Source organism: Arachis stenosperma, chromosome 7 (assembly GCF_014773155.1).
Source record: "Arachis stenosperma cultivar V10309 chromosome 7, arast.V10309.gnm1.PFL2, whole genome shotgun sequence".
In the NCBI taxonomy this organism is placed as follows: domain Eukaryota; kingdom Viridiplantae; phylum Streptophyta; class Magnoliopsida; order Fabales; family Fabaceae; genus Arachis; species Arachis stenosperma.
In genome coordinates this window covers 72,673,537-72,690,506 of record NC_080383.1, presented here as the reverse complement: position 1 = coordinate 72,690,506, position 16,970 = coordinate 72,673,537, and the positions used below count along the sequence as shown (strand labels likewise).

Genomic DNA, 16,970 nt, shown 5'->3' with positions numbered 1-16,970 from the left:
ATTATGTTTGGTAGGTAAGACGTAGACACAAACATTATGTCTAAAAATACTGAATTAATATATTTTATCTCTTTTCTGAATAAAAGACATAGAAACACTAACAAAGAACATAAATTAGTTTTTTATGTTTTATTATTTCTATTCATTTTATAATTATATATTTTATTATTATATTTTTTATAAGATTTTTGTATAAAAAATAAATTAAATTTTTATAATTTTTTTATATTTAATTTATCACTAAATAAAATATAAAAATATCAATTTTTTTAAGAACAGAATAAGATAAGATATCGAGAATAAGATACAAAGGATAAAAATACAAAAATTAATATTTTTATATTTTATTTAGTGATAAAATAAAAAAATTATAAAAATTTAATTTATTTTTTATTCAAAAAATTTGAGAAAAAATATAATAATAAAAAATATAATTATATAAAATTAATAAGAATAATAAAAGAAAAAAATAATAAATCAATTATATTTCTTGTTATTGTCTCTGTGTCATTCTTGTCAGCATAGACACAAAATATACTAATTCAGTGTATCTGAACATAATGTCACTGTCTATATTTTATCTGCTAAATACGATTTTATATCTCTGTGTTCCATATCTGTAAATAAACCCAATCATAGAGATATAAAATTATGTTTGGTATAAGACATAGACACAAATATTATATCTAAAAATATTAAATTAATATATTTTATATATTTTTTGACATAAAAAACATAGAAATATTAACAAAGAACATAATTTATGTTTTTATTATTTTTATTAATTTTATAATTATATATTTTATTATTATATTACTTTTTAAGATTTTTGTATAAAAAATAATAAATTAAATTTTTATATTTTATCTTTTTTATATTTAATTTATTATTAAATAAAATATAAAATAGATATTTTATATTTTTATTATTATTTTATTTTTAATATTCTATTTTATCAAATTCTCCTAATCAAATGCCGTCTAAGGAATAGTTAAAAAGGATTGAATCACATTATCAAAGTTAACAAAAATTAGGGTTAAGTACGATTTTGGTCTTTAGGTATAGGTCGAAAATTTTTTTCGTCTCTAACCTTTTTTTATACAAAATCGTTCCTAAAGTTTAACTTAATTTTAAAATCGTTCTTTTTACCAAAATTTTAATTTTTATTACCAAATTATTTCTAATTAAAAAAATTATAAAATAAAAAAAAAACAAGAAAAAAGAAAGAAAACAAACGAGAAGGGGAAGGGGAAGGGAATCACGCGAAAGGGGAGGGGGAAAGAAGGAGGGAGAAGGGAATCACGCGAGGGGGATGGAAATCTGCTGTCTCGTCATTCTACTCATCCTCCTCTCGCGAGTTGCCGCTGCTCGTCGCTGCTCCTCGCTGCTCGTCGTTGATCCTCATCGTTTGCCGCTGCTTCCTGTCCTCGTCGCTGAATCTCGTTGCTGCTCCTCTTTTTCGGTAGCTCACCGCTACTCTTCGCATGTCGCCGCTGTTTCTTGCCGTTGGGTTTCCATTCTATTTCAGATTAAGTTGATTATTTTGTTTCTGTTTTTGATTTTTCTGCTTTTATTTCAATTCTAATTTTATTAATCACACTGTTGTTGTGGACTCTGATTTCATCTTAAGTATTGATTTTATTATTTTTCTATTTTTATTTTGCTTCTGATTCTATTCTATTTTTCTGTTTCTCTGTTTTAATTTTTAATATCCTTTAATTAAAATTTTGTTGTTGTCGTTAAAATTATATTGCTGTATTCTTCTACTTCTTTATTTTGACTTTTTTATATTCGTTAGTTGAATTTTGTTGTTACTATTAAAATTATGTTACTGTTGTTAAAATTGTAGTTAAAATTTTGTCGAAATTCAAGTTGAAAAGAAAGAAAAAAAGTGATATTATTATCATGGAGATAAAAAATTGAGTAATAAATATTACTGTGATAGAAAAGAAAATTGGGTATTTTAATAAAAAAATATTTAGTCTAAAGAATAATTGGATAGTTATGGGCGTAGAAGAGTAGTAAGGTTAACGCTAAGGTTAATTTTTTTGGATATTGGATAAAAATGAGTGTAATCTTTTAATATTGGAAATTATGGTGTTTTACAAAATTATGGGGGCTATAGAATTCGCAGAGTGCGAATTGTCAGATTAATGTTTTTTTAATTTATAAAGACAATACACAGACTGCGTATTGTATTATTTTAATATTAAATTACAATACGCAGACTGCGTATTGTATTATTTTAATATTAAATTACAATACACAGTCTGTATATTGTAAATACACAATCTGCGTATTGTCAATACAATACGTGTTCTGTGTATTGTGCTTACACAGAGCAGCGCCCCCATAACACTGTAAAACTCTATTTTTTACAACATTAACGTAAAACTCTCTCCACTCTTCCATATTAAAATAAAAAATCCTAAAGCTAATCCCTAATAATAGTATTAATGAACAAATTTGGGAAAAAGAGGAAGGGAAGGGTAGTGACGTCACGTCCTGTCGGATTAGGAGGGCACGTAGGCAGCTCCATTAAATGCCGACACAGATTAATTCGTCCGATGTGAAGTCTGTGTCCTAACTCCTAAGAATTCATTTTGGTTTTCACTTCGTTTTTATGGTTTCCTCTCTCTCTTTAATTCCCTACTCATTCCCGGTTTCTGCTACCACTCCAAATTCAATTCCTCTCTCTCTCTCTCTCTCTCTCTCATCACAACTCGAACACAAGCAAGCACTACCACTACTCTCTCACTTCCCCTCACCCACTTCCTTTTCCTTTTTCCCCTTCCCTCCCATTTCTCCCACCACACACACACTCTCTCTCTCTCTCCACCGTTTTTATTTTTATTTTTTGTTCTTTTCAATATTCATCGCTCCACTCTCATCCCTCATGCTTATGCTTCCCCTAAAATGGTAACTAAATGATAAAGTTAAAAACGTGTTCAATCTTTCTTCTCTACAATGATATAATTCTCTTACCTCCTTTTTAACCTTAGCTAGTAAGTTAACTCTTTTTTCTTTTATCTATTACATAGGCAGATAATGATAATTAAGCAAAATTTTGTGCATAATTTTTTTAAAATATAATTTATAAAAAATATTTTTGTTATTTCAAATAATTAAATCTATAATCTTTTAATTTTAATATATTATACTTATTATCTTAGTTAAAATTAAACTTATCATTTTTATTCATAATTTATAAGAAAATAAATTGGTAGTCAGCTTAATATTTGTTCATAATATACGTTACAGTAATAGAAATTAAATTTTAAAATAAAAAAAGAATAACACGTAGTTGGAAAAGAGGAGAGAAATTTGGGCAGTAAAAGTAAAAAGGTAAATGTCTGAGCATAATAGGTACAGGTGTTAATTATGTAATGGGAAGTGTTTTGAAAAGCTTTCGAGAGTGAGACACCTCTTTTCTGCGGACCGGTTATTGATGACCACATCCTCCCTCCCATTTCTTATCTTCCCCTCTCACTACTCAGTACTCAAACACATTTAATAATCCAATAAATATATATCATCTAATAAATAAATCTTAATCGTAATTCCAAATTAATCTATATATGTTCTCGTTATAATTTTGTCTACACATACACTTAATTATATTACCATATTAATAAAAATAGTTTAATTTTTTAAACAAATTAAGTAAATAAAAATATAAAAAAGTTTTTTATTGAACTTTTACTAATTTTATTTATAGCTAATCACTATTATCTCATATCCCAGAGATAAACGTAGATAAAAAGACAATCTTACTTAGCATATATAATAATAATTATTATTATTAATAATATTATTATCCCTAATGAAATTCCCTGTGTCTCATCACTCGCTTGTTGCTCCCTCACTCACTCACTAACCCCACTCACCTTACCCCCTTTATGTAGACAGATCTTCATCCTCTCGTTCCCATACTCCAAACACAAATTCTCAACTAAAAGAACCTAAACCCTACTACACCTAGTGCATAACCACAACCAAATTCCAAAACAAGAAGAAAAAATAATTTAATATTTCTTTTTTCTTTTTCTTATTTTTAGAGGGAAAAAAAGAGTGTGGTATGGAATTTGACGAGCAAGAAGAGCAAGAGGAGGAACTGGGAATACCTGAGGCACCGCAGTCGCAAGCCACGCAAGCGAGTTACGACTCACTCGGAAACTCAGCGAAACTCACCGGGGATGGAACCGCCGCGTCAGGCTTTGGACGAAAAGGAGCAGCAGCGTCGTCGGTGAGGTACCGTGAATGTCAGAAGAACCACGCCGTCAGCTTCGGCGGCCACGCCGTAGACGGTTGCTGCGAGTTCATGGCCGCCGGAGAGGACGGCTCGCTGGAGGCCGTCATCTGCGCTGCCTGTAACTGCCACCGCAACTTTCACCGCAAAGAGATCGACGGCGACATAAGAGGTGGAAGCGGCGCCGGGACCTTACACCACCACCGTCCTCAACCTCCTCCGCCGCATCTCCACCAATTCTCCCCTTACTACCACCACCGCGGTCCGCCGTACCCGGCAGGGTACCTTCACCACCTTGCGACACCTCCGATGGCTCAGCACCGTCCTCTAGCACTTCCTGCAGCGGTTTCCGGCGGTGGACTAAGCAGAGATGAGGAGGACATGTCGAACCCTAGCAGCAGCGGTGGCGGCGGCGGCGGCGGTGGCTGTGGCGGAAGCGGTTCTTCAAAGAAAAGGTTCAGGACGAAGTTCACGCAGGAACAGAAGGATAAGATGCTTGCTTTCGCTGAACAAGTTGGATGGCGGATCCAGAAGCAAGATGAAGCCATGGTTGAACAGTTCTGTGCCGAAGCTTGCGTTAAGAGGAGCGTTCTCAAGGTTTGGATGCACAATAACAAGAACACTCTTGGTAAGAAACCCTAATTTAGTACTAATTTATTTTCTCCCTTCATTATGATGATGATTAATTAATTTTAATTATTGTGTCCCTTTCTAGTTATTCTTTGTTTCTTTGGTGTCCCTTTCTCTCTCTTTTTTATGAGATTATGAATTTATGACGAGTTTTAATTTTGTGTCGAGAAAAAAAAAAAGAAGAAAAGAAAAAAGAATTTGTAATGTGAAGCTCTTTAATGGGAGATCAAGCTCGGTTTGATTTCTTACTTCTGACTTGTTTCTTTAAACTTCTGCTGATTTAGATTTATTTCTAAGTTAACCGTTATTTTATGGAAATTTTTTTGTTAGTGGTAGTTCTAAGTTTCATGTTTGGAAATGGCAACTGCTGTGGAAGCTTTAGGAAGTAATGAGTGAGGAATGTAATTAGCAGATTTATTAAACATTAATGTCAGGTGAACCCGTACTGCTACTAGCTAGGTTTCATTATTAATCTTGAGTTAATCATGGAGAGAAACCTAATAAAGACAAAATAACCCAGCATATAATGCATGCATTTGTAATAATACAAATAATTTTCTGTGTGGTTTATTTAATATGCGTAATCTTCTCCCGCATTTTCTCCTTTCTTTCTCTCTCATATTAATGTCCCAAGTGAGTCTCCGTAATTAATCTTCCCATTCTGTTCACGCTTCAACTTTATAGTCAGCTAAGAAATTAATTCACTAATAGTCAAGAGAGATTCACTGATTCATGAACCAAACTCCCAAGTGACGTGAGTAACAGTAAATTTGCTTGTGAAATTGTGTCATAGAGTACCTTTTCTCTCTTGTCTTTGTTCATTCCACCATTAATTCATAAATTTGGTATTATTATTAATTACTTCCGCGCAATTATATCCGGTACTTTTTGCTGAAGAACATGCACCTAGTCGTCCTCCATTTATGAATTATTCTATAGACTTCCAGTTTGATTTCTTCCTTTATGTTAGGTCGCTGTTACGTTTTCTTTTCTTTTGTTAATTTATTTTCTTTGGCTTTTTGTGGGGGTGGTGGTTTGGGTTTTGGGAGGGGGAGGGGGAGGGGGAGGGGAGAGGAAAGGAAACTACTGTTGAAGTTTTATGGGTTGAATGATTCAATTCCATTCTCGTATATGTTTAGTGACTGGTGAGAGTGGTGGTGTGAAAAGCGAGAAAGCAAATGGAAGAACAAATTAAACTAAGAGTGGGCGATTCACGCGGCAAACTCGTACACTGTTTGCTTGTCTGGTCATCACAGAAATCAGTCTTTGCAGAATCAGATTTTGCAGACCTTTTTTTTTTCTTCTGATTATGATGAACAGAAAAACCTTGCTTGGTGCCAGGTTGCTGCACGACAGCACTAATAAACTATTTTTGCTCATCTGTTTCTTATTCGTTTATTTTTCATTTTGAATGGAACATCCATCCGTTTAATGATTAGCTTTAGCTTTAAGGTTGTTTAGGGTTAGTTTTCAATGTCGTTATTTTCATGATGGTGTTTAGCTAGGGTGCCTAGGCACAAATAATGCATATGCCACCTATTGCTGTGTGTTAATGTATGTATAAATGCACAAGGGTGGTCTTCATCACATAGAGCGAAGACCTTAAACAAGAAATGCTAATATATAAGCAACACTAATAATTTTAACTACTACATAAAAAATTACACTAGAATAAGAAATATGTGTATTTTGAGAGACTCGCATACAAAGTTAAAAAAATACGCATCCTTTTTATTTTTGGTATAATTATTGGTGTAGTTTTTAAAATTGGTAATTTGTTTATATTTTTGCTTAAACAGTTAAACAAAGATGATGTAACTTTTTGGTTTGATAAAAAACAATTACTAATATAATGATTCAATGAATGTCATTGACTTCAAAGTTGCAGAGAAGGTGCAGTTTTTCTTCCTCAATAATTCTGGTTTTATATTTTATTTATATTTTTCCAAAAAAATGCTACCATTTTTTTATTATTGTTTTGAAAAGTGAATGACATTATTTCTTTCAGAAGCAGCAGAGCTGATTCCCATTTGAAGGGACCAAATAATTTTTAGTTCCATATAAATACTTATATTATAACTCAAAAAGTCATTACTTCTATGAATTATTTTTATATAATTTCCATTTCTCTATGATGATGCTAATTCTTTTGATACTTAATGATAATGAGGTCGTTTGAACTTATTAACTTCATACATTTTACTCAATGCACTACATTATGCTAATTGATTTGACATATCACATATTTAGTATTGAATTTATTCTGTTATGGATCATATAATTCCAATGCATCCTATGAAAAACTACTTTGGTATATCTAATATATTATGGAGATTAAGGAGTTTGTTGTATAAATTTTGTTAAAATGTTTTTAATTATATGTATTTATAAAAGTATTTGCTATTTCTAATATTGAAATCCAAAATCAGTGTGTTTTTGGATAAAGTATTTTAAAGAGAAAAAATATTTTTTTGAAAGCATTTAGAAATTTAAATTCTTTTATATTTATTAAGATACACTATAATTTAAAAATACTCAATCTAAACACACTCTTAAAGTGTAAGATGTTTAACAGCTAGACTAATTTAATTTATTATGAATATATTTAATAAATAAGGAAAAAGAGATTAATAGAGACATGAATAATTATTAATACTATATATATATATATATATATATATATATATATATATATATATATTTGTTTACAGTTTCCATGGTGTGTTATATCTTTTTTATTAAGTGTGTATAATGCAAGTGTTTACGAGCATTTGCTAAGAATATTAAACAGGAAAGATTTTACAGAAACCTGAACTTTTATGCATTTATTATTTTCGAAGTCTTCAAAATTTATCGTCTTAATAAGAAAAGTTCTACTTTTATATTTTTAGTTAATGCCCTTATAAGACTTGTATGTTAATAAAATCATGTCTTTTATTTGTTTAACAAGTGTAGAATATGCGAGAGAAATTGTGTGTGCCTGTGTGGGAGAGAGAAGAGAGACGACGAAGAAGAAAGACAGCCCCCCGGGGGGGTGCTGCGCCCCCGTGACCATACCGCTCCATCATTGCCTAAAAATGAAAGATAATAATGCTACAGAATAAAAAATAAAGATTTTTGTATAAAAGGAGCTAAATTCTCATTTTCGTCCTGAGATTTACCTAATTATTTATTTTGAAAAAAATTTTATTCTTTTTTAAAGGATGTTAAAATGCCATTTTCTTCTCTTCTATTTGTAAAATGTATATTTTTCTTTTTTATTATTTTTAAAAAATTTCTTCTTTTATCTATTTTAAATTTTTTATGTTTACTAATATTAACTTTATCTATTTTTCAAGTAAAAATAATTTTTTTTACAAAAATATCTTTTAAAAAATATTTGTTTTTTTATTATTAAATTTTACTTATTAAAATAATTTTTAATAAATTATTTTTTATTAATTAAATCATATTTTTATCAAAATATTTTTTTAAAATTTAATAATTAAATTATTTTTGTTAAAATATTTTTTAATAATTTTTTAATTATTAAATTATAATTTTACCATTATTAATTTTTCGATATCAATATATATTATTTTAATATTAAATAAAAAAATTTTATCACTGTTAATATGTATAACAATTAATATATATTGATATCAGAAAAATGATCTTATCAAAATTTTTTATTTAACGTTAAAATAATATATTGATATAGAAAATTTAATAGTAAAATATAAAAATAATTATTAATAAAAATTTTGATAAAATTATAATTTAATAATTAAAAAGTTATTAAAGAGTATTTTTGAAAAAAAATAATTTAATTATTAAAGTTTTTAAAAAATTATTTTGATAAAATATAATTTAATCAATAAAAAATAATTTACTAAAGAATATTTTGCTAAATAAAATTTGATGACAAAAAATAAAATTTTTGCTAAAGAGTATTTTTGTAAAAATAATTTATTTATTTTTTGAAAAATAGATAAAGTTAACATTAGTAACACCCAAAAATTTGAAATGGATTAAAGAGGAAGTTTTTTAAAAATTATAAGAGAGAAAAATGTACATTTTATAAATAAAGGAGAGAAAAGTATCATTTTAATATCTCTCAAGGGAATGGAGTGAAATTTTCTCTTTATTTTGATCTCCAAAAAATTTTAAAATTATCTATATTGGTACTCTAGTTTTGACACTAATATCCCTCGATTCTTTCTGGCAATAACTGGACAAACAGAATGCTGAAGTGCCAAATTAGATAATGAATAAACAACGTCGTTTACCCTTTGGTACCCGAAGAAGTTAGAAATGACGTCGTTTTGTATATGAAGGGAGTAGAAACAGTTTTGACCCATAATAAAATATTCTTCTTTTTCGCTATTTTTTTTAGTTTCTAATGAATGACGCCAGTAAAGAATTAGTGAAATCTTTCGTCACTTAAGTTGAACTGACGCACAACTAGGTTAAAGTGAAAATCAGTGTTTCGAAAGAAGGAAGTTGCTCCCTTCTCATTCTTAGTCAAGGTAATCCTTAATTTTGGGGTTTAGTGGTTTTAAAATTTTTTTAATTTATTTTTAAAATATATGTATGATTGTGTTCTATGGTGTCGGGGTTCCTTTTTTTTTTTTGACAGAAGAAAACATATCATTCAAAGGAAAGCTAAACGGCACTTACAGATAATAGAGATAAATTAGATCTAAAATTAGAGAAGATGATTAGATAAATTCTATGCTGAACTATAAACTGAAAGTAAGCCCAACGTTCGATTACAAAGAATCTTAACCGGTAGAAACATAGACAGATCTGAATCTTTATGATTTCTAAATCAACACTAAAAGTGATGCAACATGTTGAAAAATCTGTTCTTCTCTGCTTAAAGCCGAATCCCCCTCTAGTCTGAAGATATTTTCATGAACAACAAGTAAAATTTAGTGATTTGATAGATCTATACCAATGTACTCACACTACTCATGAAGGGAGGATAATAAACCACCACAAAAGGGGAGAAAATATGCCACATAGGGATATTAAAAAACATAAATTAAAACAAAATAAAAGATAAACAGAAAGGCGTAGGGAAAGAAGTAAAGGAGGTAAAGAAAGGATAAAAGGATTGGGGGAGGGAGAAAAGGAAAGTAAGAAGAGAAATAGAGTTAAACAAAGAAAACTAAAAGAAACCAAAAGAAGAAAAAAAGAGAGAGAATAGAGTAAGAAGAAGAAGAAGAAGAGAGAGGGAAAGGGGGGAGGGAGGCCACCACCTTACCAAGATAGCGGTGGCGGCGGCAGCCTCCCTCTTAGACGCCACAAGGATAAAAAAGCTTCAACCCTAGCAGAAAGAGTTATATTCAACTACCATTCCCAGTGCACTATGCAATTTTGTGTAACTTGTTGGGCTCAGCTCAGTTAACTTAAGATACAAAAAACCAAAGACACACATGGTGTTGGGGTTCTTGTCAATGAAAAACCGTTATACTTTTTTGCTGCTATTTTTTTTATGATTTCGTTGATTGTTTATTAGTTGGACTCAGTTTGGGAGTATTCTATTTTTTTTATCAATGGAATATAGAATGATGTTGATGGAGTTAAGGTTATGTAATTTCAAATTATTTTTTGGATTTTAATTTTTATCTATAAAGTAAACAAAAAGTAGTGTATAATGAGAGAAAACTTTAACAAGGAGAAGAATAATAATAAGAACATTGAGAGAAATAAGAAGATAAAAGGAAAGAGAACGGAGGTTAAAGAAGCACCTAAATCAGATAAATAGTGAGAGAAAAATAAAATTTTAAGATTAAATTGGATATAAATACAATTTTGGTCATGTCAATTAGTTATTACAATATCTAACATAATAGAAAAAGTACCACTTTAACATTTTATTTGCTAAGTTATCGTCAAAAAAAATTAAAAAATTACATTATAAATACTTTGACCTGAATATGAAGGATCAATATAAAAAATTTTAAATTTTAAAGATCAAAACGGATAATCATATGAATCTTAAATATCAAAATAGAGATTTAGTTGTAGATTTACGTATTCCTATAAGTGAATATAGTGAAAGAATAAATATTTAACTAATTTAAGTTAATTTTTAAAATTTCACACGACTCAACTTGATCTTAACTTGGACCACTATCTTGGAAAACTTGTTCATGTTGACATTCAATTGTCTATTATATATTATTTTTTTATATTTTATATTTCACAAAACAAAATAGGTTATTAGATATTTTTTATATATCAACATGATATTTTTTTTACTGTAATTAACATTAATTTTTTTAAATTAATTTTTTTTATTTTTATTTTTTATTTTTTTCATTTCTTCACTCACTTTAACATTTTTATATATCATTATCAATAACTAATTATAAATTTAACTATCAAAATATATAACATAATATTTTCTAATTGTGTTTAAATTAAATTAAAATTAAAATTAAAATATAACTATATATATTACTAACTAATTTAATAACAAAAAATGTATTACATGACACTCTCTTATTAAAATTAAAAAAATATTTCTCTCTAAAATTAATAAATTTCATTCCTACATTCTCTTATCTATCTGTATCCCTTTTTTTTATCTCTCTAACCTTTTTACTTTACATATAATTTATATTTTATATTTGACAAAATAAAATGTGTTACTAGATATTTTTTCATTACAATTAAAATAAATTTTTTCTTTCTAAAATTAACAAATTTTTTCTCTCATTCTTATAATTTTGTTTGTTTTCTCTCTCTTTTCTCTCATTCTATATTTTTCTCTATTTTCATGTTTTACAAAAAATAAAATTAATAAAATAATATAATTTAAATTAAAAATATTATTATATGCATATTTTTTATTTAATTTTAAATTTTTACTATTTATCTTTTTAATTTATATTTTTAATTATTTTTCTTCAAATATTAATTATATATAAATTAAAAAAATACTAATGTTGTGATTAAAAGTTAGAATCAAGATTCAATTGTTTAAAAAAATATTTATTTTGAGTTAATTTTATAACTATTAATATAATTTTTTATACTAATATCTAATTATATTTTTATATACATAGAAAGAAGAAAATATTATTTTAAATAGCAAACATAAAAATTAATTATTTTTATTTATGCAATAGACTTAACACTTAATTAAATGTAAAAGTATACATATTAAATTCTTTTAAATTTTAGATAACAAATGTCAAAATTAATTATTAATAAAAAATTAAACTCTTTCACATAAAAATAATAAGTAAAAATCTTATTATTTAATTTTTTATCTACAAATATTTTGATCTTTTTAATTGATAAAAATTTTTGTTTTCTATGATCTTTTTGTAAAAAGAATTTAATTCTATAAATTTTTTGTACAGTAATCTTTCATATCATAATGTCATAACAACATTGATATAGTTTTCAAATATTTATATTCCTGGATAAAAGTCCTAGTTCTCATATTAGTTTCAGGATTTACTAATTTCTAAGGTAAAATAAATCGTCATACTATACGTGTTATCGGATCATTATTAATTATAATCTAAAGAAAAACGTATACAATTTATCGAATAAATGTTTCACACTTCACATTCCTTGAAGTAAAAACGATATCTTTCACTATGTACCTATAATTTTTTTTTTTCTTTATGTAATTAAGTATTTATGGTTTAGTATTCATGTCCTCCTAAAGCATATAATGTGTTCACACCAAACAACAGAATAAAATTTGACATCTTATTGAACGAGCTTATCATTGTGTTGGTGCGAATTGAGCTTCGATCAAACCACGGTATTTGACTTGGAGTAGCTCTTGAACAAGGGGATGAAAATGTGAAATAAGTCATTCTCGACATAAACGTGTTATGTTGGGCACTAAGGTCAAAAGCGGATAAGGTTTTGAGGATCGGCAATCTATGTTTCATCTCTTTTCTTGGATTTATATTAAACCAATAAAAATATTTGCTAATAACCATCGAAATTGGTTTTTAAAAAATTTTAAATTGCACATTTTGATCTTCAATAATCTTTTATTATATTAGAAGTCTTCAAGACCAATCGACCTCTTTATAAGGAAGAATAATTTGTCTTATAATAATCTTTATTAGAAATATAATTATATAATAATAAAATTTTATTAAAAATTTATTTATTCAATGGTCATATTAAATATTTTATTGTAAATGATAAAGAAATTAAATTATTTTAAAAAAATAATACTTAAAACTTTTAAATATTAAAAATTTATTAAAAACTAAAATATTTTATCTGAAATTCGATGGGAATATTTGGGATATATTCTACGTTATTTTTGCACTTATTAGGAAGTTTAATGCATATAAAACCCATGCATTTGGATACGATTATAGATAAATGTACGTATTAGGACAAAAAGAGCAATTGAAAGCAGTCCATTTTGGATTTTGGTAATAAAAAGTTTTCTTATGGCGTTTCTTAAAGAGTAAAATAGTTCATATAGATAAAGTGTTTCGATTAGGATTAACATCGCGCCTATAACCGAATTAAAGAATTATGCTATAAATATCCGAATTAAAAAATTATGCTATAAATAAAAATAGTGATGTACTCAAAAAATTTTAGTTAACGGGACAAAAATATATTAAAACAAATTTTGCTAAACATTGATATATTTATATTTTGAAACTAAAATCATATATATAAATACCTAAAAAAACTAGATCTATATATAAAACTTGAAAAATATATTAATTTAAAATCATTAAAAATTAATTAAAATAGTCTCCTCTTTTTATTTTAAAATAGTTAAATAATATTGTACTTTATATATGTTTTTAAATTTAAGTTTGATATATTGTCAATTTAATGAGTATTACCAATTAATTACTTGGTCAATTTAAAAAAATATATGATTAATATTTATTAATGTTGAATTTATTTATTTATTTATTTTAATTTTAATACTTATAATAAGATAAAATTATTTCATGCTAAATTTGATAATATAGTTTTTTTAAAACATAAATTCCAATGGAGTAAAGATAATATAATAAGGGGAGTAAAATGTATTGATACATATGTACTTATTAATTTGTTTACAAACTTTTAGTGGGGCAAGAGTCTCCTTCCTTCTCACCTAAGTCTGTCCTTGAATAAGAATATTGTGCAATAATATGGATATGCATGTAATTAAAAATTCTAATTTGTCTCTTGACATTAATTTTAAAAATTTTTATTTTATTCTATCTGAATTTCTATTTAATTCTCTCTATTCTTTGATAAAATATCATATCAAATGATGTTTTTATTGAATATAATGCTGACAACGATCACAACTTTTTATTGTAGTTTAAATTCAAGCCACATTCTTTGCCATGATGCTCTCCCAATATTTAATGGTGCAAATGGATATTGGTGAATTCTTTGTGTTTGGAAGCCGTGGAATGCTAGAGAAATTTTGGAGGCTCAACGTTCGGGAGGTCGCTTGGAGACTGATTGACCACAATTTGACATGGTTCCGACTCTGACAGTAGCGCAATTTAATGACAAATTGGCCAACCTACGAAATAGTATTTCTGCATCGTTACTAACTAGATTTTCAACCAATAGTACCAGAAATTAATCAACATAGCATTTCAGATTGAGAAATTAAATTACAAGAAGCAATGTCCAAATTATAGCAATCACAATACATCATAAAACTAGAAGAATTAGTAGATTTCAATTTTGAATTTCAAAGATAACAGTAATAAAAAGAATCCATAAAACTTACAAATTAATCACAATTTCAAAATTCAGATCCAATTTTAATAAACCAATTTTAATGAAAACTACATACTAAGTAGAACTTCAAATTTTAAATCCTCAAAATTTCAAAATTCAGATCCAATTTTAATGAAAACTACATACTAAGTAGAACTTTAAATCTTAAATCCAAAAATTCAATCAAAATTTCAAGGTTGGGTTCCTGCATCATCAATCACAATTTCGAATATGACAACACAAGCAATTCAACAAATAAAAGATTTAGAAGCATATATGGAATTACCTACCACGATTGCAATTGGACGATATTGATGTACGAGCAGTGGATGGCACCACTATAGGCAGGTAACAGTGATGGAAAACTCATTGCCAGAAGCAGCGCCAAGGACAGCGCCATCGCGATGGAGAGGTGGAGGATGCAGGTCAAGAACTGGCAGAGGTGAGGGTGACACGTGTAGTGACCACTTTCTAGCATCTCATGATCACATTAGAAGCTAAACATTACTAACTTGCTTTTCTTGTCTTTAACTAGTATTTATTATATGAGCCTGGTTCGTTGTTAAAACGTAGTTATTTTGCGGGATAATTTTTAAAAAACATTGATCAATTCATCAACACAAGCACACGGTGATAATTAATTTACTGAACCTTACCTCGTCGTGTTAGCTTATAAAAACCAATTTCCTCATATAGCTCACTTTCTTCCTAGTTTTTTTATAGAAAATGTCTTATAAATCATAATATATATAATAAATGAATCTTCATTCCCGAATTAGGAAGAAGTTCTTCACCTTGACAAATTTAACATAGTTGTGAAAGGAGAAAGAGATGAATACTTTAATCAGTTTAGAGTTTTCATTGGAGTTTTTAGAACTGAAAAATTGAACCTCAGAAGTTCGACGACTACGAAGTTTCTAACCTCTCTCTCTCTCTCTCTCTCTCTTATACGAAGAAAAATAAAGAAAGCATGAGATACTTCTCAAGATTATATACGAAGAAAAAAAAAACAAGCAAGAGGTGGCTGGACATAGTGAGGCCGTGGGAGTTATAAGGATGATTCATCAAAATTAATAATAAAATATCATTAAAGAGATAATTACTAAAACAAGATGTAAATAAATATATGAGCTACTAGTATAAATGATACTAGTAATTGATAAGCCAAAAAGTTGATAAGCTCGTATATTGGCAAGTGCACCAAATTACTCCAAGTAATACGACGTTGAGTGGATATCATTCCCATGAGGATTAATGGATTGAATAAAGCAATGTCTAATTTAACCTCTAATTAGATAAAAAAAAACATTGATACGAGGATTGTGAATCTTGAAGTAGAATCTTGAATAACAAAGAACAATGAAGAAGAATGCTTGTTTGTGAATAAGAGAATGCTTTTGAATTTGGAGAAGTAATCAGTGAATAAGATGTAAAGACTTCGGAGATGTTTAACTTTTAGAAAAGGTAATGCTAATATTTTCTTACTTTGTCTCATGCAAAAATATTTTCACGACAAATCATTTATAACCAAATTCTAATTCCTTGGCAATTCAATTTCTCTTAATTTAATTAATTGCAATGCCTTGGTCAACTAATTAAGAGAAGATGTTAAGCACAGTTTCAATTTAAAGCCGCACAACTTTCAAAATATTATTCCTAATCAAGTTGAAAATTATGAGAAAGAGTTTCAAACTAATTCCGATATTAAATTTTTTAAAGTAATAACAGAATCCAAGATAGAATTAGAATATTTTTCAATATTTCTAATGATTAAAGATGAAGAACAAGATTCAATCTTGAGAAAGAATAAAAACATAAATCAAAATAAAGAAAACACTTATATTACCAATCTATAAAATCAAACAAAGCTTCTAACAATAGCGAAGGTTTAGTTACTCATCATAGAAAAGAAAAATAACCTAAACTAATGAGATGAGGGATGCATGAATGCAGGATGTGAATCTTGTTCACTTATTTATATTCTAGCTTCCTAACTTTTAAAATAAAAAAACTAATCTTATCTTCTTATCTCCGAAGAATGAGATAAGAACTTATTCAAATTCAAAACAATAATTTAAATCCAATCTAAAACTAAATCCTAAAAATAAAATCTTATCTTTTTATAAGAAGTTATGATGAGTGGATTTTTTATACGCTTTTTGGTACTATTTTTCTAGTGTTTTTAGTTACATTGTCTTAAGTTTTATTAAGTTTTAGTAGGTTTTAGTGCAAAATTCACTTTTTGGATATTACTTTGAGTTTTTGTGTTTTTCTTATGATTTTAGGTAAAGTTTGGCTGAATTTGGCAAGTTTTGGCAAAGTCTGATTCAGAGGCAAAGAAAGGACAACAGATGCTGTCAAATCCTGTTCT

General features: G+C 27.7%; 1 protein-coding gene across 3 annotated transcripts; it reads left to right on the top strand.

The window, feature by feature from the left end:
* Positions 1-3,837: 3,837 nt before the first annotated feature.
* On the top strand, positions 3,838-8,004 carry LOC130942008 (zinc-finger homeodomain protein 2-like). Of its 3 annotated transcripts, none has more exons than XM_057870670.1 (2): positions 3,838-4,877; positions 7,835-8,004. In XM_057870670.1, exons 1-2 carry the CDS (start codon positions 4,079-4,081, stop codon positions 7,981-7,983), a joined length of 948 nt encoding a protein of 315 aa, XP_057726653.1. In that variant the 5' UTR covers positions 3,838-4,078; the 3' UTR covers positions 7,984-8,004. The 3 variants fall into 3 exon arrangements, with proteins under 3 accessions (XP_057726653.1, XP_057726654.1, XP_057726655.1); XM_057870671.1 differs by lacking the exon at positions 7,835-8,004 and adding an exon at positions 6,019-6,165; XM_057870672.1 differs by lacking the exon at positions 7,835-8,004 and having other exon boundaries at positions 3,838-5,390.
* The last annotated feature ends 8,966 nt before the right edge of the window (positions 8,005-16,970 follow it).

What these genes read in the sequence shown, in the direction of transcription:
- LOC130942008 (XM_057870670.1), top strand. Translation starts at nt 4,079, where the DNA reads ATGGAATTTGACGAGCAAGAAGAGCAAGAGGAGGAACTGGGAATACCT. An exon ending in CAATAACAAGAACACTCTTG is followed by an intron (nt 4,878 to 7,834) that starts GTAAGAAACCCT and finishes TAACAAGTGTAG; the next exon opens with AATATGCGAGAGAAATTGTG.